Genomic DNA, 19,686 nt, shown 5'->3' on the forward strand with positions numbered 1-19,686 from the left:
ACAAATAAAACTTGCTGAAATTTACATCTCCTATTTAAGAGCATGAATGGTAGAGCCATCACAGCAGCTGCAGATCAGATTGATCTGAGGAAATAATCACTAGTCCCTACTTTTGAAACCCATAAGTGGGATATGGTGTAAAAGATACTCAAATGTAGGTCAGTTTTTTTGCAGTCAAATAAGGCAATGGTCTCTCCATTTCAGTTTTTTCCCCATAAAATTTTCAGAAGTATATTTATTATTCAGAAAAAATAGATATCCTTCATTCACAAAACACAGACATACAATGGCAATACAGATTTCCAGATACATTTAAACAGTGCTTTTATACAGTATGCTAACTTATACGTAGTGAAAGCGTAGTTCGTTTTCCATAAAGACTCAGTCTCCGTGGGTGATGATTATTTGTGAATCACTTGTTCCCAAAAAATTATGCTGAGTGAATCTACTCAGTCTGGATAGTCGACCACATTGTGATAAAGTGGTAACTTCTTTATGGGCAAAAGGACAGAACTGCCTGAACCAAAACACTCAAGTAAAATGATATGCAGATCATGTTCCTGACTGCCAGTCAGATGTGCTCCATCAGATCAATGGTGCTTATCACAAACATGAACTCTAGTCGACTATAATAAATCAATTCTTCCTCAGGTAGAGTATGACCCAGGTGGGTAAATAATTTGGCACTAAGGAAAAAATAAAGGTAAATATTATCTCTGCCAGAATGGTGTAAAAAGAAAGCTTTATTGTATGCTGCTGGCAAAAGAAGTGAAGAACATGTTTTTATGAGCATTTGTGTCTCTATGTTGAATTTTTTACTCCTGCAAAAGACAGTTCTAGTAGCAAAAAGACTTCTTTTTTCAGCTAGGAAATGCCTCTTGAGTAAGATGCAAATTTTAGATGACACCCAATCCTCAGATATATGTTTAGCTGAGAGGGAAAAGGACTTTAGTTTGAGAGGGGAGCCTTTGTATTCTGGCAGATATATGCGTTTGTGCACATCAAATATTTCACAGCCATCATACCCAGTCCTATGAGGTATATCTCAAAAACCATGAGTTAGTTTCTTCAATTGCTCCATCATTCTTCTTTTAATATATTTTGCTACTTGTATAGACAAATAATAATCCTTTTTAACCTCTAACCTAAAATGACATTGATTTGTAAAATGAAATGTTGTTTTCTTTGAGATCCAGTAATCCTTTGGGTAAGAGGATTGGGTTCAATCACTTTGAATCTTTTAGACCACCCATAACCATTAGAGTTTGTGAACTTTTCCTCTCAAGGCAAATGGGTACTGGTCTGTTAAGTGCAGGAATCCAGTGTGCATGTTCAAGGGCTTTAGTCCTTTAAGGCCAGGAATTCTGGGAGGTATAGTCCAGAAGGAATGATAGGGATACAGTCTCAAGGTCATATGGCTGATCACGTGAGCAAAGTAAGAAATAGAAAACAGTTTCTATTTTCATCAGTCTGAGAAAAACACCATGGACTAGGAAAAAGCTGGTATATGTCTCTACAGAAAATGGGAGGAGGACAGCTGCCTGGCGAAGAGCAATGGTCAAGGGTTCAGAGTGGGATTGATGGAGCTCTTTTCATAAAATGAGCTGGAACAAGAGTCAGACTAGCGTCAACCTTGGTAGAGAAATACTGTGAGCTCCTGATACAAGGGGGACTGTGCAGCCCTGGGTACTGACGAGTAAGGACTATGAGCCTTGGGCAAGGGACAAAAGCAGAGTTACAAGGGTGAAAGGCTGAATGCATGTTTTAACAATAATGTAACCCGGGAGTGGGGGAATTTGTGGTGAAATTCAACATTGTATTTGAAAGTTTGAGTTGCTGAAGAAGCAAGGAAAACTGAGGCACAGCAGTGCAGCTAGATTGAATGGGTACAATGTAAATCTCTTACAGGGTACATTTTGACCTTGGTTCCAGAACAGCCACTGAATGCTTTGAATTTAAGAACCTCTCAATTTACCTAGCCATTATCGTTAGCAACCCTATTTTAAAGGATACCTTTTAATTTGTTGAAAATTAGATTGTGGGATTAGTGCTTTATCACTTTTCACTGTGTTGCATAGTCCATGCCTTCGCTAGATACTGTAGTCAAAACTTACTACCATCTTTTGGGGTTTGTTTTTGCCAGGGACCAACATCTGCCCTCAGGTACAGTGGTTAGAGTCCAGAAAAAAATCTGATTCAAACAATGTATATTTTGTATCATTGTTTTTCAGCCCTCTCCTCCATTCTCTTCAGAAATCTCTCTCATAGAATCTGTTATGTCAGGAAGTTGTCATCCATGTACAGCTGGGGTCAATAGAATAGTTTCCCCAATAGTACGAAAGGAAGGGTATCTTCCTTTTTTCCCTTATTCCAATACTTTACCTTATTGTGCTTATGGGCAGAAAAGAGGCCTGGCCTCCCTGATCTGTGCCATTCTGAGGGGTAGGTGTTGATGTTGATTTTTTTTCCTCCTCCTCCCGCATGTTATCAGGAAGATAAAATGGGAAACAACCCCTATCTTAAAAAGAAAAGGAGTACTTGTGGCACCTTAGAGACTAACAAATTTATTAGAGCATAAGCTTTCGTGAGCTACAGCTCACTTCATCGGATGCATTTTGAGCTGTAGCTCACGAAAGCTTATGCTCTAATAAATTTGTTAGTCTCTAAGGTGCCACAAGTACTCCTTTTCTTTTTGCGAATACAGACTAACACGGCTGCTACTCTGAAACCCCTATCTTAGTTGCTCCAATGTGGCTTGCAAGTTCTGGTATCTAGATCTCCTGGAACTATCAAAGGAGCTTCCCTTCTTGTTATTGATGGTCACCGATATATTTATTGAATGTTTCACTAAGGGTACAACATGTTTTCCTGTGGTTATGCAAACTTTCATCAAGAAAGAAATAAGCTTCCCTTTAGCAAGAGGATTGAGGAAATGTTGTGCTTTTTTGCAGTTTCATTCCCATTATCCTAGGATATCTCCTTTATTTCACTCAGGATTGTCATTGGTCAGTGTACTGATACCTTTCTCCACATCATACACCTATTCAGACATATTTTGTTTATGATTTTCCTAATGTAAATAAATAACTCTTTCAAAAGACTAATATTTTCTACAAATTTGTAAATCTGCACGGATTTGGATCTAATTTCAAACGTGATTGTTGGAGCCCACTGAAGAACATTGCTTGTATCACACTTCTGAATTTTTTTTTCCTAGTGGCTATCTGGAGAATGAATGATCTCCAGGCTTTTAAGATTTATTCCCATTTGCAGTATTTCATCAGGTTAAAGGTGGGCCTTTTCCCACAGTAACCTCGTGTTCCCTATTTTCAACACACCTTGTGGTCCCCAAGGCATTCCCTATGCTTCTACTGACTGCAGCTGATGCATGGGAGGAACTTTTTATGGGCTGTCTAAACCAAGTGCTCCAGGATAAGTAGCTTTTTCTTCCTGACTGTCTATTATAAGAGGTTGGAAGTTTACCTTCCGTTCTAGAAAATACCACACTAACTTTTACCTCAACACAATCTAAGACTCAGTAACTTAATTAAAAACATTTATTAAGTCTAGTTAGAGAAAATCACTATACCTCATATAGTCTGCAGTGAAAGAGGTAGGAATACTATGGGTACTGGCCAGTTGATTATTCAGCTTTGCTTTACTTTGTCTAGCATGTGGAGGGGAAAGTAATTCATGTAATTAGATTTTATTGTTATGGATGTGCATATGGTATAACAGTTAGCGTTGAGTCTGATTTCCTAACTTTTGAGCACTTCCCTTTGCAACTTTTAATGTTTTTTTTACTATATGTTTTTATGAGTAACCTGTCTAACACTTAACAGATATAAGAGTGGGGTGTGTAAATAAAACATTTTATATAAAACAGATCTGTCTATTATATGTATTATTATGTTTTGTGATAGTGCCTGAGGGCCAGGATCCCCTTGTGCTGGGCACTGTACAAACACATGACAAAAAGATGGCCACTGCCCCCAAAAGAATTTACAATCTAAGCATTAGATAAAAAAAGAAAAAAAAAGCAGACAAGTGAAGGAGCACAAGGAAACAAGAAGACAGTACTGGTTAACATTCATAGATTCTAAGGCCTAAAGGTGTGATCATCTAGTGGATCTGAACCTATTTACCATTGTGAGCTGCATATGCAGCTCTGTTTTATGTGGGCCACATCCACACAATATATATACACTACCTGTCTGGCCCTGAGGATGTCACATGGACTGCAGCTGTGTGCTGATTGGGCTGCAGTTTGAGAACCGCTGAGCCAGGCTGACCTTGCATACATCTTCCCCTAAATAATTCATAAAGCATGTCTTTTAGAAAAAATCTAGTCTTGATTTGAAAATGGACAGTAATGGAGAATTGTTCTCATGGTAAATTACTGTCAAAAAGTTAAAAGCATATGCCTTATTTCCACACTGAACATGATATGCGGTGGTCTCAACACACTAGCTACCTAGCAGTTTTTGTAGCCATTACAATAAAGGAGAGTTTGAAGAAGTACAACAAAGTAGTTTTGAGAATTTTATAGGGAGCTCCTCCCATGTGTGAGGGGCAGCGTGAGAGAAAGAATGAAGGTGCTTCAGGATGAATAAAAATGATTTTAAAAAAATCCAATTTTTTATTTAAATCAGATTTTTTTAATAAAAAGCTTTTTGAGGAAAAAACCTATCTAAAGATAGTTTTAATTAAGATGCATTATAGCTCAAAGATATCTCATCATGGAGTAGGGATTATAAATTCTAATTCTATAGTATGAGACAATATATTCATGTAATCTTGAAGAAAAGTTTTGTAAATGAGTTCCAATAGTTCATGGATTAGGGACCCAATTTTATGGGGTTTCAGGGGCTTCTGTATAGATTATTAAGGTTAATCTTTCTATCTACCCAATGGAACTCAGTGCTCAGTCTAGAAGATAGCATCAGAGATGCTTAGTTTTGCAGTTCTCAAGCTGGATTTGTGTCTCCAGAGATGACATGCTGGTTAACAGCAAATATGTTTTAAAATAAATATATACAGGTGAGAAATAACAGACCTCAACCCTATTGTCCATCTGCAAATTTGTGTACACAGAGTAAATCCCTAACCTCTCTCTAAAAGTGCAAAGTTTCAAAAAGTTCAGTGAATAGAAGATTGTAGGGGGTGGAATAGATCTGGACAAGGAGAAGAAGTCTGGAGATAAATGTGAGAAGAGAGGAAGAGGCAGTAGAAACAAAAGTGAAACTGTTTGAGCAGCATATTCCAGAAGTCTTGGTCTTTGTGAGTGTAGCCTTCATTAATTTGAGATCTACCATACCATTCTATCACTAGAAGAGAGAATCTATAGTGGCAGCAGGCCATAAAAGAGACCCAATTAGGGAATATTTTAATGAAGTTCCTCTACCTGTGGATAAGACAGGCATAAGTGCAAAATGCAAATAGTGCAACAAAGAAATGCAAGGTCTGGTTGCCCTAATGAAACTTCATGAGAAGTATTCCTTCTCAGGAGGAAGCTGCATTGAAGATGATGAAAGGAACATCACTTAAAAAATGTATAGTGTGTACCTTCTAAAAATGAAACCTTCATCTATCTCTGAATTGTGAAGAATATGTGTTAAGTTTATAACAACCAACAAGAATGCACTTTTATGTAGAAATCCATGATTAAATCGAGTCTTCCTGACTAGTGATTTAAAACAAATTAATTTAAATCAAATCCACCCTGAGGTGCTTGTTTGAAAATTTATAAGTCAGCAATGAAGGCTGGCATTATTGATAGAATGGCAATAGAAGTCAAAATCTCAGCAGTATAAGAGAGATGTTAGGTAGCATGGGGATAGTTCATGAAGGGCCTTGAAAATGAACACAAGTAGTCTTGTGTTGGAGGCAATGGAGAGGAACGAGCCAGTTGGGTGCAAAGAGAGGGGTGACAAAGTCAAAGCGATGACAGGAAAATGATCTTTGCAGCAGACTTTTGAATGAATGTAAGTGGGGCAGGATTGCATTTGTCAGGGCCCGAGAAGAGCTGCAGTAGCTGAGACGTGAGATGATGTGGAGGGGGGGAGGGCACAGCTGAATAAGAGTTTTGGATGGGAGAGCAAAGGCCACCTTAGATGTTCAGCTGAAAGAATCAGCCAGATTTAGAGAGACTGTGGACGTAAGGATCTAGCAGGAGGACCATCTCAAAGGTGAGGCCCAGGTTATGGTCCTGCATGCCAGAGGGAGAATGGTGGTATTGGCCATGGTGTCTGAGGAGAGTGTGTGGGGATAGATATATAAAACATTTAAAGAGACACAGAGGGGTGAGAGTTAAAATTTGCACTGCTTGTATTGTTTGCTTGTTAGCTTTGTTTTTTATTTTTAAATTGAAATTGTAAGAAATAAGAGTGTATAGCGTAGATTCATTTCACTTTCATGTAAGAAACTAGCTATATAACAGAACCCTTTCGCTATAAAGATTGTGGACCAGAATTTTCATTTGCATAAGCAGGCCCATAGCCTCAGAAGAGAAATCCTGTTACTAAACATTTTTTACAAATTGCTAATAAAATGGACAAAAGGATATCCAGGGGATCCACAGTAAAATTGGGGATACTTTTTGTCAAAAAAATAAAAACAGGAGAAAAAGTAAGTCTATTAAGATTAGAATTTTTCATTCTTTTCCCTATTATAGCCCTTTCCTGGGCTCATCCCTCCACAGGCGCCTCACCCCTTTCCTGGGTATGGTTGCCAACCATCCAGGATTGGCCTGGAGTTTCCAGGAAATAAAGATCAATTTTTAATGAAAGGTTGTCATGTGATGAAATCTCCAGGAATACATCCAGCCAAAATTGGCAACCCTATTCTTGGGTTCTGCAGGATTTTGTCCCAATCTTGTATAAAGCAATGCCTTCCAGGGCTTTTTCCCTGGAGTCCCAGTTCCAAACCCTTCTCTCCTTTGTATCAGGAAGTTTCTGCAGCACCTTTTCTGGTGTCAGACAAGAGAATCCATGCCCTCTTTCTCCTCTGGTTTCCAGTCCAGGAACCCTAGGACAAGCAGCCAAGCTCTGCTTCGTCAGACTCTTGCTGCTGCATCTCTGGTCTTTCTTTGACCTGGGCCTTCTTTCAGGCCATTTCCCACAGTTCCCCGTTGGACTTACAGTGCATCTGCCTCTTTAAGCCCTTCACTCTCTAGCAACTGGAAAGGGATTGTAGAGGTCTTCTCCTCTCCCTGCAGCTTCTTTTTCATCTGGGCTTCCTCCCTTTGTAAACTACCCAGCTTGTCCCACAGCTGGGACTCATCCTTAATTGGATCTAGCCCATGATGCAGATGCAACCAGGCATGTTAATTGGACTCTCATCCCCACATTAACCCTTCCACTATCAATATGGAGTAGATGCCCCTAACAGTGGTATGTAATAGATTTCTTGTTTTTTTTTAAAAAGTGGGTAAATATTATCACCACTACCCTACTCCAAATTGTTAAGCAGCGCTTTTGAGAATTTGGCTTTTGTGATTTGTAACTTCTTTTGTAGGTTGGATGCATCACACCGTGGATCAGCTAGGAGACAAAGCAACCAAGGAAAGCTATGCTATTCAGTATCTTCAGAAGTCCCTCGAGGCAGATCCTAACTCTGGCCAGTCCTGGTATTTCCTTGGAAGGTGAGAGAACTGGTGGTATAGTCACTGTAATAAAGGCTGTGTCATGTTTTTTAATAAAGTTGGTTTTGAGAGGCTGTGGTTGAATTGAAAATATTCTCTATAGCGTGAGAGCTATCATGAAAATATCAGTTCGGGAGTAATTTTCCTTTAAAATAAATAACATCACATATTCTTAACTTAAACAAATGGGAAAAATGATGAAACTGCTGAAGTCCAGCTTTGTTATTTTTAGGGAAAATATGCTAAATTGGAAAGATATTTAAATGAAAGTGCCTGTGCAATAAATGTTTCAATTAGAAATTTAGTAGATAATTAAATAAACAGGCAGAAAATATTCTGTACACGTGTGCGAAAGTGTACATGATTCCTTTTATGCCTTGAATGCAAATGCCTCAGATGTTGTCATCTAAGCTAAGTGGTTGCTCTAGTCTGATACTACACTACTCACTTTTTTGTTTTTCGCCTATTGTCACATACATCTATTCTCCTCTCGCTGTAAATTGCCAGCAAAAATACTTGCATTTTTGTTGCATACTTCCACATTCTCTCACTTTTCTAGTGTGAAAGTTTCTTTAAAGTTTTTTCTGTACTTACAATATAGTTTATTTTTCTTTAATATATAATGTAAATTTTAGACTGGAATAGCTCAGATGTAGCCATTCTGACTTCCAAGATAAGTGGTCCATACTTTAATAATATTTAACTCTTGGCCTTGTAAGTTATTTTTTTTTATATTGTAAGTTATTTGTTGTTGTCGTCGTCTGTGGTAAATACTGTGCATTTTATGTGCTTTCTTGTTTTTAAAAAAAGATAGAAAAGTTAAGAAACTCATACTAGTTAGCAGTAACTTAAGCAATATTTAAGCTTTTAATATGTCTTATCTTCTGTAGGCCACAACTGCTTGCGCATGACTTGATTGCACGCTCTTGAGTTAGATCTCTTCCATCCAGTCAAAGAAACTGTTACCCATATTATGGGGAAGATAGACAAATATAGTGCTTTAACTAAAATAAAATTCTTCAACTTCGATTTTTCTAAATTTTCTAGTTGAACATTATTTCCTTTTGTTATATTTGAATTACTGTGATGAACTTATTTTAAGTTTTGGTGGGAGTTGGGAATTTGACTATCATGATACTGGTAGGATCCTTAAAATACCTGAGAAACTGGTTTTAACACAGATGCTGGGACTTTGTTTCATTACCTTTTAGTCTAACTTACTATCTTTTGAAACTTTTTTACTTAATCCTGGTGAATATTCATAAGTGAAGTAAAATACCAGTAGTGTAAAATACTGGTTGTGTTTTACTAGATTCCTTTCCTACTATACCTAATATAATGTAAAAGAAGAACCTCTGGGTTTTTTTCGTGCTTAAAGGTTGATAATTTTTGCCTTTATTTTACTCATATTTGTGTCTATTTTTTTACAAGAATAAATTTTCAGTTATTTTTTGTGTAGTCTGAAGACTTTTAGTTCTTATGCAAACAGGGAAGATAATTGTAGGCATTGTGTGCAAAACCAAAGAAAATATTTTTCTACTTAAGTTTCTGTATCATATTTTCTTTCTGATTATGATGGAAGCAGTCATTTTTCCTTGTAGCATAATTGTAGCTCACTCTTCTTTGTGTTCTAGTGTTTCTGCTTACCATGCCATGCTGCTTTTGAAAATGTTATATATACTTAGTATTCACATTCATAAATTATATTAAAAAAATACAGAACAATAAAATCAGGATTTTTCCTAAATTTGGTTCATCCTGTAGACTAGACTGTAAAACTACACTTTCTATTGTTTAACATTTTATTACGAATGGTGTGGGAAGGGCATTTGGAGTACTAACTGCATACACCCAAAGAAGACCTACAAGATAGAATGTATTTACTAAAATATTCACTGTATTTGTAGTGTCACTGTATTAGTTGTCATAAATTCTCTTCTCTAGTATTTCAACTTCCCTGCCACCAAGATTATGTAATTTTTTAAAATGCACACAAGTTGACTACTTGGGAACAGGCAGTTCAATTCTTCCCGTGTTGCAATCTGTATGTAAATATTTTCCCTTTTGCTCAATGAAATACCACAGGTGAAACGTGTACATTTCCAAAATGTAGTAATTCTGGACATTAGTATAGTGTAGCATGTATTAGCACTTAAAGCAAGTTAAACTTTGCATAGCTGATGCTTAAGAATTAGTGTATTTTACAAATAAATTAGTAGTAATGATTCAGAAGTTTTCATTCAGTGTCATTTTGTGTCAAACTTACAGAAAGAGCAGTTATTTTGGATTAATGTGTATGAGTATGTATTTGCATGAATTTACTAATACCAGTCCACTCTTGGCAAACCATTCTCAATAATCACTTTAAATATTACTAAAGTTCTTTCTCTCTTCTCCCAGGTGCTATTCAAGTATTGGGAAAGTTCAGGATGCCTTTATATCTTATAGGCAATCTATTGATAAATCAGAAGCAAGTGCAGATACATGGTGTTCTATAGGGTAAGAATGATGCAGGGAAAAGCAGTACTATAACTGAATTTTAATGTATTTAAACAAAAGTTTTTTTAACACCGTTGTGTTCTCAGTAGATCATAAAGCTCCTAATTGCTAGCTTAATATATTAATGTTCTGTCAACTATGCTATAAATACCTTGACCTTAAAGAAATATGTTGGTATGTGCTCTCTTAAATTTTAGTTTGCAATATTGGTTGTACTTTTTATTTTAACTTGTCGTGTTAAGGTCTAAAAATGTATCATTCATGGTTGTCACAGTGAACTATGTAATGGTGTGTTCCACTTGATGTACAAAAGTTTTTCTTCACTATATGAGAAATACTGAGTTTAGTGGCAGGGTATATGACTTCTTTGTGTTTAGACTTTATTAATTTTGAACTTTACCAATCTTTTTATTCAGTGTGCTATATCAACAGCAAAATCAGCCTATGGATGCTTTACAAGCCTATATCTGTGCTGTACAATTGGACCATGGCCATGCTGCAGCCTGGATGGACTTAGGCACACTCTATGAGTCCTGCAACCAGCCTCAGGATGCCATTAAATGCTACTTAAACGCAACTAGGAGCAAAAATTGTAGTAATACCTCTGCACTTGCAGCACGGATAAAATATTTACAGGTAAAACTTTAAAGCTTTAAGGAAGGGAAATATTTTATCATGTACACAACAGAGGAGAGGGGGGAAATAACATACCAGTTAATGTTTTATTGCTTTATGGTGTATAACCTGTTTCCATATTTATTGTAAACATATCATAGCTTGAATTATTGTTTTATTTTCCATTTTTAAGTGGGACTCAATCCCTGTAAATAATGCTGTTTTGCACATTACTCAGTTGATGCATATTGATTTACATCACTTTTTTTCTATGTACTGTCTACATTTTTAAGTTGTCATAGCATTTAGAGAGAGAGAGAGAGAACACACACACACACTATCTTTCACTCTTGTTTGCAATTTCAGAAGAAAAGAGTTACGAGACCTCTGAAACCAGAGCTCAACTTTATTCTGATTCTCACAAAGGTTTATATTCTGGTTACCCTCTTTATACTTAGCACCTTTCTAAAACCCCAGACTTTAAATCTATTCTCTCTTTAAGACGTAATTAGCTACAGCATTTAGGAAGATTTCGTGGACTTGCTCTTAATAAAGTAGGCTTGTGTTAAATTTGCTTTTTACATAATTTTTCCTAGGCTCAGTTGTGTAACCTTCCACAAGGTAGTCTACAGAATAAAACTAAATTACTTCCTAGTATTGAGGAGGCATGGAGCCTACCAATCCCCGCAGAGCTTACCTCCAGGCAGGGTGCCATGAACACAGCACAGCAGGTGAGAAGTTGGGTTATGTTCTGCAGGTGCCCAGCTTTAAGGGTTCTTTACAATCTGTAGTAGTCAAGCTTATTTTACTGAGTGCAGGGCTGGCTTTCATTAATAAAAAAGCCTTTGATTTATTTGCAAAGGGATTTAGATCAAGAAAAGACTCCCTATAATGTGGGAGAAATATGGGGGTACCAATTTAGAACCTTTGTGGATTTTCATGATTTTGAGAGATTTCATCTTAAGTAGAGAAATGCTACAGTGGTTGATTTTTTAAAAATAAATAAATAAAAAAAAATAATCCCAAGAAAGGTACACATTCCTCCATTGATGACCGTATGGAAACTGATTTTCAGTAACTGAGTCAGCTTCAGTATATCCACACAGCCCTTTTAAGATATGCAGATCGTAAAAGTGTGTAGCTTAATTGAAAGAATTAAGAATATATAGAACCATGTTTTTGTGTTCCTTCTGTGATTCTTAGGCTTGTAAACCTCATCATCCAAATACTGAACCTGTACTAGGCCTCACTCAAACACCAATTTCACAGCAATCCTTGCCACTACACATGATTCCTTCTAGCCAAGTAGATGACCTGTCCAGTCCTGCCAAGAGGAAAAGAACATCTAGTCCAACAAAGGTATATACTCTTGTGAACTAAAGAGACCGAGCCAAAATTATACAAAAATATTCATAGAAATTGTGCAGTATACACAGAACTTGTACTTGTAATTGTAATCCTTTGGCATTAAGGTGGGGAATGTTTTAGAAGTTCCTGTGTAGAGATTAGTGCATTTTTCAGCAGGAGATTACAATTGAGATAGTAAGTATCTAAGTGCAATACACATCAGTGACACTATATATAGAAGTAATTATCCTAATCTCAGAATATAATCATAGTATTGTAATAGAGAGAGAAATGACCATGTTGTTCTGTCTATTGCCTATATCTAAAATTCAGGATGTTTCTTCTTCACATAATACTTTTTCAAGAGGTAGTGACTTATTTGATTTGGTTCCTTGTCATTATGGTATTAGATACTATATTTAATATCATTTACTTTTCTCTCATTGTTCTGATACTGTATAGGTTGAAGCAAAATGAGATCAAGTATATTTTAGTATACTTGTTATATACTGTATTATTCTTAAACCTTTCTTTAGTCCTTTCATCAAGACCTTCATGTCTAGCTTTTATAAAACTAATATTTGCTCTTTTGATAGTCATATATTTAAATGTAATGTTTTTCTCAGAATACTTCAGATGCTTGGAGCAGTGGCCATACGGTGTCACATCCTCCAGTACAGCAACAAATTCATTCTTGGTGCTTGACACCACAGAAATTACAGGTAAGTGTGTCAAAGAAAACCCTGAGCAGCTTTGAGACTTTTTTTTTCTTACCAGAAATATATCTGAAATTGACTCAAAGAAACTTTTCACATTTAAACTTCTGAATCAGATGGTAAATATTGAGTATACTTTGCTATAATGCTTATTGTTTGATACAAGTAGTTTTCGTGTTTATAGCTTCCCTATGATGTGTGAAATCGAGCTTAAAATGAAAAACCAACAAAACCTGAGTTCCAGTTTAGTGACACGGCACAAGTTGAATATTTTAATTACATAAACACTTATAATAAATTTATAAGATGGACAGATAAAAGTAAATATTCTTGTTGTAACATTTTTTAACTTAATGTGTGAAGTAGTCATACTATTGGATGTCAGATGAATGATACTTATGACTCATTGTGCTGCCTAAGATTTACAAAGTGCTGCACAACTACTGTATCCCTCCCAATATCCATGTGAGTTAACTTCTCGTGTCCTCATTTGGCAAACTGATAAAATTATAAGTGAAGGACTTAAGATTATTGTATCACCAATAATGGAGAGAGTTGAAATTCAACTCTGGTGTTCATGGATTTCAGACCACGTGGCTTCTACAGTTGAAGTGCTGGACTTTATTTTTGAGACCTTGACTCAAATCTAGTTTGTTTTGTTACAGTATTTTCAGTTTATTCTTCAGTTCACTGGCATAGGTTGCAGTGTACCACACCAAGCTTCAGCAGTAGCAAAAGAATGCACATTTTGAAAATCCGACCTGGGCCGAAGTCGTCACCATATATATCACAAATGTTGACTAAATGCAAGGACATCAGTAGAAAAATTAGTGCTCTGAAGAGGGGAAATACATCCTGAAACTCTGGTATACTGCCCAAGGCTGTGGGCATTATGCACAATTAAGAAATACTTTTTCTACCTGAAAGACAGTCCCTTGGTTGTTGCCTCCTTAGCCAGTCAGCATTGTTTTATTATACTGCTTGATTTTTCCACCTATTTGTCTTTCCTGCCTTTGTGCAAACTTTATCACTTTTCTCTCTGCTTTCTCTCATCTCTCCTACTTCTCTTCCCTTTCAGGCCTCACTAGCGTTTTGTCTTTTTTCACTTTGTTTCCTCCTCTTTAAGGGAAAGTATCGTTACCGTCTTCACCCTATGTATGGAATACAGGATTTATTAAGTCATTTAATATGGTTTCATTATCCATGAATGACAAAGCCAGAAATGAGTTATGACGGTCATTTCACATGAAAGTGAATAAAAGCTTCATTCCATGTCTATCTTTCTATTCTATATATGTAATGCAATTTACCAAGAAGGCATTTTAGAAATATCTTTGTTTAAAAAAATATTATTGGTGTTATTTTTTTACATCCATTCACCTATAAAACTAGTTTTCCTTAGTACCACGAGCTCAGCTGTGCATGGAGAAAAAATAATAAATATAATAAATCCTTTTGAAATAAAACTAAAATGTTTTCTGTTGGTGTTTAAGCTTCTAAAATAGCTCTACTCATAAGGTTTATGGTATTGGACAGGGAAGATCCCTGATATTTGTACGGTATAAAGCTTTCATTGCGATCCCTGATGAACAGAAGATATCAGACCATAAACCTGATACTAGTCCAGAAATTAATACTTCTTTTTCTTCACCTTAGAACAGTTTTGCGGGAGTGGGAGGTAAGGAAGCATTTCTCTATTTGTTGAGGTCACTACACCTCAACCTAAAAGTTCTCTGCCTCACATCATGGATGATCTCTACTTGTGCAGCGAGGAGAGAATCTGCTCTGGAGCTGTCGAGGCCATTTTAGTGAGTAGCAGGAAGGATTACGCTAGAGCCATCTATACAGCAACATTAAAGGTTTTCAAACTGGGCAGAATCTTGTAAATTAACACCAAATAGCACAGGGACTAGGCATATTCTAGACTACTCAATGGACCTGAAAACCTCTGGTCTCTGACAGCTCAGTGAGACTCTATCTAGCATCCATTTCTGCAGTACACCTACCAGTAGATGGGTTTCCTACCTTTTCTCATTCCTTGGTGTCCAGATTTTTAAAGGGACTTGTTCACGTGCACCTTCCTATATCTGATCCATTCAGTACCTTCATGGGTATTGAATTTAGTAATTTAGGTTGATGGGTTCCCCCTTCAAACCTGTGGCACAACATCTCTGCCACTGCTATAAATGTAAACAGCATTGTTGGTAGCAATTACCTCTGCAAGGGGGATGTCGGAGCTACAGACACTTTTAGCAGACCCTCCTTTTACAGTATTCCACATGAGGTGGCCAAGTAGTTACAGTACTTACCTACAATTCTGAAAGTTGTGTGTTCAAATCTTGCGTGATACCACACTGAAAGGCCATCTCAAGTTTACCCAGCTGCAAAATGGGTACCTGATCCATAGAGTTAGAGTAGTCAACGGCAGCTGGGTTTGATGCCGGCCACATCACTCACTTGTGTAAGGTTGGCTATGAAAGTGACGTGCCTTAATGATGTCAGCCCAATAGCCATTGTCTTGGAGGGAATTTTAACTTTGAACATTGACAAAGACATGATCTCTCTTAGGCTGCACCTTTGGTTTATGTCTAAAATGGTATTCCACCTCAGCCAGACTATTTATCTTCCAGTGTTCTTTCTGAAGCCTCATTCTTCCAAGGCTGAAGAAAAGCTTCATACCGTGGCTGTTAGGAGGGCTTTGGGCACTTTATCTGGACTACACAAAGTCTTTCAGATCTACTTCCAGACTCTCTCTAGCCTATTCTGAGAGTATTAAAGGGCAACTTGTTACAGCCCAGCATATCTTGTTTTGTATTTCTATCTGTATCAGTCTTTGCTGCAATCTGACAAAGGTGTCTACTCCAGCAAGGATGACATCCCACTCCACTAGTTCTCGTTCCCTTTCATCTGTCTTTTTGAGCAACATTCCTGTAAGTGGATATTTGCAAAGCAGTAACACCGCCATCTCTGCATACTTCTCCAGACATTTAAACTATAACTCAAGCTTCCAAAGATCATGCCAATTTTTGGCAAGTCAGTCTTAGGGACAGGGAAAAAGTTACTGCCAGCCCTGCGTGTTACCAGGAAGCAGCTCGCTTTGCAAAATACTTGATCAGTTCGCTTTCCATTGCAGACCCATGAGGTTGTCTGATAGTGTGCTTGCAGATCGGTGATCAGAAGAGAATGGGTTAACGCTGATCTGAGCTGCCATTCACAAAGATGGGGGTGGCTTCCTTTTTCAATAGAGTGGATTGCAGATTGTTAGGCTGTAGAGGACTAAAGAAGTTGTCCCATGGAATTGTGGGAAACTTCCGACTGACTCCCAGGACCCGAATCAAGTGGGGCTGTGTCTACACTGCAAAACTATAGGACTTGGACCCTGGTTCCTAGCTTAACTCAAGCTCAGACCCTCTAGCCCTGCAGTATCCTGGGACCTTGGGTCCAAGCCCTGGGTTAGTGCAATTGCAATGTAAACACAAGGGGGGTCCGTTTGAGCACGGGCTTAAGCTCAGACTTTCATTGGAGTATAGACATACCCTTACAGTCTCTCTTCAAGTAATCCAAAGTCGCACTACCTGTAAGAAAGCTGCTGGTGATTCACCAACAGTGCAATGTATATAAGCACAATCACTTTTAAGGCAAAAGTCTACTTACCTGAACGGTAACTATTATTCTTCATGATGTGTTGTTCACATACACATTTCACAAGCCTCCCACTTTCTCCTCTGCTTTGGGTATTAAATTCCATTGGTACAAAGGAATGGAGAGGTAGGTGGTGGTACCCTTAGGTCAGTGCAAAAGGATAATCAAGGCCTATGCGCCACCTGCTAGTACTGTTGGCAAAAGTGTCAGACTCAAGTGTATTGGGTGCACATACATCTGTAGTGGAATGTATATGTGCACAACACATCTTGAAGAAGCACAGTTTCTGTACAGGTAAATAACCAGGTTGGAACTTTTGGCTCTTGTTTTATCTCGTTTATGTTTTGAGGTATTTCTTTTCCAACAGCCACTTTGTCTCATATCTTCAACATATAAGTATTAACATACAACCTAATTAGTCAATTATGGTAGCTATTCATTCTTCATAATATATCTATGGATTTTCTTAAGAGTTAAAATATGAATACTATGTGCTCAACAGCTTAAATGAAAACAGAGAAGACATTTCACAAACATTTTTAGCACTAAAGTAAGTGTTTATCGCCTCAGTTATAAAACTGCTCAGTCTTGTATCTGTTGTTCTCTAAGGTAAAGATTGTGTATATTTGGCTCTTTCCCATTTTAGTGTGAGTTCACACAGAATGATTTTCTTTTATAAAATGGATTGACAATTTTGAGATTTGTATCATAGTGCAAGAATAACACAGGAGAAAATTACAGAATGTGTGTTGTCAAGAGTTGTATACATTTTAAGAACTTTATGAATTTAACATTCTTTCACAGCAAAAACGTACTTTAATCATATCGAACACTTAAGAACTATGTACAGTACTGTTTTATAGCATATACTGAGATAATCAAGTCTTTCAGTTTAAGTAGGTAAGAGATGCTTATATAGAGTTTTTAGTATAACAGTGGATTATAGAAAGGGGTTTGGTCCTTTTTAGGAGCTTTTGATCTATATTTTCTCAGTTTCAGAAGCCTTACTTGTACTGGCCGTGTTAAGTATTGTTATCAGGAAGCTTTTTAATCAGTTCTAAGTTGAATGATTCTAAATAATGCTGCAGTGTTTTTTTTCCCAGGACTTGGAACAGCTGCGTGCAAACAGAAATCTAAATCCAGCACAGAAACTTATGCTGGAACAGCTGGAGAGTCAGTTTGTCTTGATGCAGCAACACCAGCAGGTGCGAGCAAAAATATTTCTCTAATTTTCAGTACTTGCATCAGTGGTGCATCTGTTTTCTTTTTGAACCTGAATTATTCGTATTGTACACACTTTTGTGCCCTATTTACTAGTTTACATAACATCTTCTGTTTTCTTTGACATTTCATTTACTGTGATTGATGTTTACTGGCTGAAAGGCATTTGTCGTTAGCTGTTTTGTATTGTAGGACTACTAGAGATGATGATTAACCAGTTTTTTAATTTGTTTTCTGGTCAGTTGTTTGACTGACAAAGTTTGAGAAACAGTCTAGTTAAGAAATAAGCATTTGTCGTAAGTTGTCAAAAGACCTCTCATTCCTGCCTGTTGCTCACTTCTCTTATTTTTTTGTGTGTCCAATTGTAAAAGCCTAATTCTGTCTGTCTGTCTATCTCTTTATGGCTTTCCTAGAAGAAAAGTCTGCCTTCAATAACTATACCTTAAAATTCACTCACTGTTTGTGAGCATGTCAGCTCTACCACTCAGCACAAACTGGAAGGAACCTGGTTTCTGACCTACAAAAAAAAAAAGTTGAATAAAATTAACAATTTCAACCAAACTTTACTCGAAACAACAGAGTAAAAATAAATTAACAGTACACAATATTTATATACAGGAAAAGCTTTGTTATCCGGCACTTTACAAACAGAAAAGCTCTATAAACCGGCATTTCTGATCTTCATTGAAAGTCCAGTTTATAGCCTGGTTGACATAGGGCCAGCACACTCCCTACCTAGCTCTGCGTGGCTCCCTGGAAGGGGCGACATGTCCCTGATACTCCCAGGCTGCCCCTATCCCGCCCCATGCCGAGCGCTGGCTCCGCAGCTCCCATTGGCCGGGAACCCCGGTCAATAGGAGATGCGGAGGTGGCACCTGCAAGCGGAGGCAACATGAAGATCTGCCTCGCTGTGCCTCTGCCTAGGAGCAGCTGGGACATGTCGCCACTTGTGAGAAGCCACCTGAGATGAGCGCCGCCCTGATCCAGCACACTGCATCCCCTCCCACACCCAAACTCCCTTCGTCTTAGTTAACTTTTTCACTTACCGGCACCCCTCCATTCTCCTAACATTCCAGATAAAAAAGCTTTTACTGTAGTCTCTTAATCATGTAATTAACTTTATTCTTTTGTCTTACTAATTTTTCATTAGATAAGGCAAACGGGAGTTGCACAGGTACGATCTACTGGAATTTCTAATGGGCCAACAACTGACTCATCACTGCCTACAAACTCTGTCTCTGGTCAGCAGCCTCAGGTTGCTTTAACCAGAGTGCCTAATGTCACTCAGCATGGAATCCGTCCGGCTTGCCCTGGGCAGCCTATGGCTAATGGACCCTTTCCAGCAGGCCCAGTTCCCTGCAGCACACCAAGAACGCTGGGTAGTACAGACACTATTTTGATAGGCAATAATCACATAACAGGAAGTGGAAGTAATGGAAATGTGCCTTACCTGCAGCGAAACGCACTCTCTCTACCTCATAACCGCACAAACCTGACCAGCAGCGCAGAGGAGCCGTGGAAAAACCAACTATCTAACTCCACTCAGGTATACAGTTCACATTATTAATCCAAAAAAGTGAGCAAAGTATTATCTAAATCACTTTTTGACATCTTTCTTTTGTAAAACACACTCTTTCTGTTTTCAAAAGTTGATTAAACAGTTGCAGATTATAAATCTTACAGCTGATTAAAGCTACCCATTATACTTTGTTAAAATAGCAGCTAAATCAGCTTCTTATGGAATGTAGGAAATAACCATAAATCAAATAGGGCAATTGATAAACATATGTACAACTACCTATCCATTCAGAGGTGTTTTCTTTAGTAGATGAATATACTGTGTATTTTATACAGACCACTTTTTAAATCATGAAACATGGTGATTGTGTGTTTTTTACATATCACTGTAGTAAAAATGTAAATACATTTCATGGGCAGTGGGTATAATAGGCCAGAGAAGGCTTAAACAGCCAGGCCATAGCCCCACCCATGCTTCGCCCCAAG

General features: G+C 37.6%; 1 protein-coding gene across 17 annotated transcripts in view; it reads left to right on the top strand.

Annotated features, from left to right (window-relative positions):
• The window catches only part of KDM6A (lysine demethylase 6A), a 289,478-nt gene that overhangs the window by 212,001 nt on the left and 57,791 nt on the right, over window positions 1–19,686 (top strand). For 7 of the 17 annotated variants that reach the window (XM_043506406.1, XM_043506355.1, XM_043506360.1 and 4 more), the window contains 8 exons: window positions 7,516–7,642; window positions 10,043–10,141; window positions 10,558–10,777; window positions 11,353–11,487; window positions 11,960–12,115; window positions 12,730–12,825; window positions 17,550–17,666; window positions 18,833–19,228. In XM_043506406.1, the coding sequence (XP_043362341.1) occupies window positions 7,516–7,642; window positions 10,043–10,141; window positions 10,558–10,777; window positions 11,353–11,487; window positions 11,960–12,115; window positions 12,730–12,825; window positions 17,550–17,666; window positions 18,833–19,228 (1,346 nt within the window). The remainder of the gene's footprint in view (window positions 1–7,515; window positions 7,643–10,042; window positions 10,142–10,557; window positions 10,778–11,352; window positions 11,488–11,959; window positions 12,116–12,729; window positions 12,826–17,549; window positions 17,667–18,832; window positions 19,229–19,686) is intronic. The other 10 variants (XM_038390659.2, XM_038390688.2, XM_038390650.2 and 7 more) reach the window with 3 other exon arrangements.

The sequence above is a fragment of the Dermochelys coriacea genome, chromosome 1, assembly GCF_009764565.3.
Source record: "Dermochelys coriacea isolate rDerCor1 chromosome 1, rDerCor1.pri.v4, whole genome shotgun sequence".
In the NCBI taxonomy this organism is placed as follows: domain Eukaryota; kingdom Metazoa; phylum Chordata; order Testudines; family Dermochelyidae; genus Dermochelys; species Dermochelys coriacea.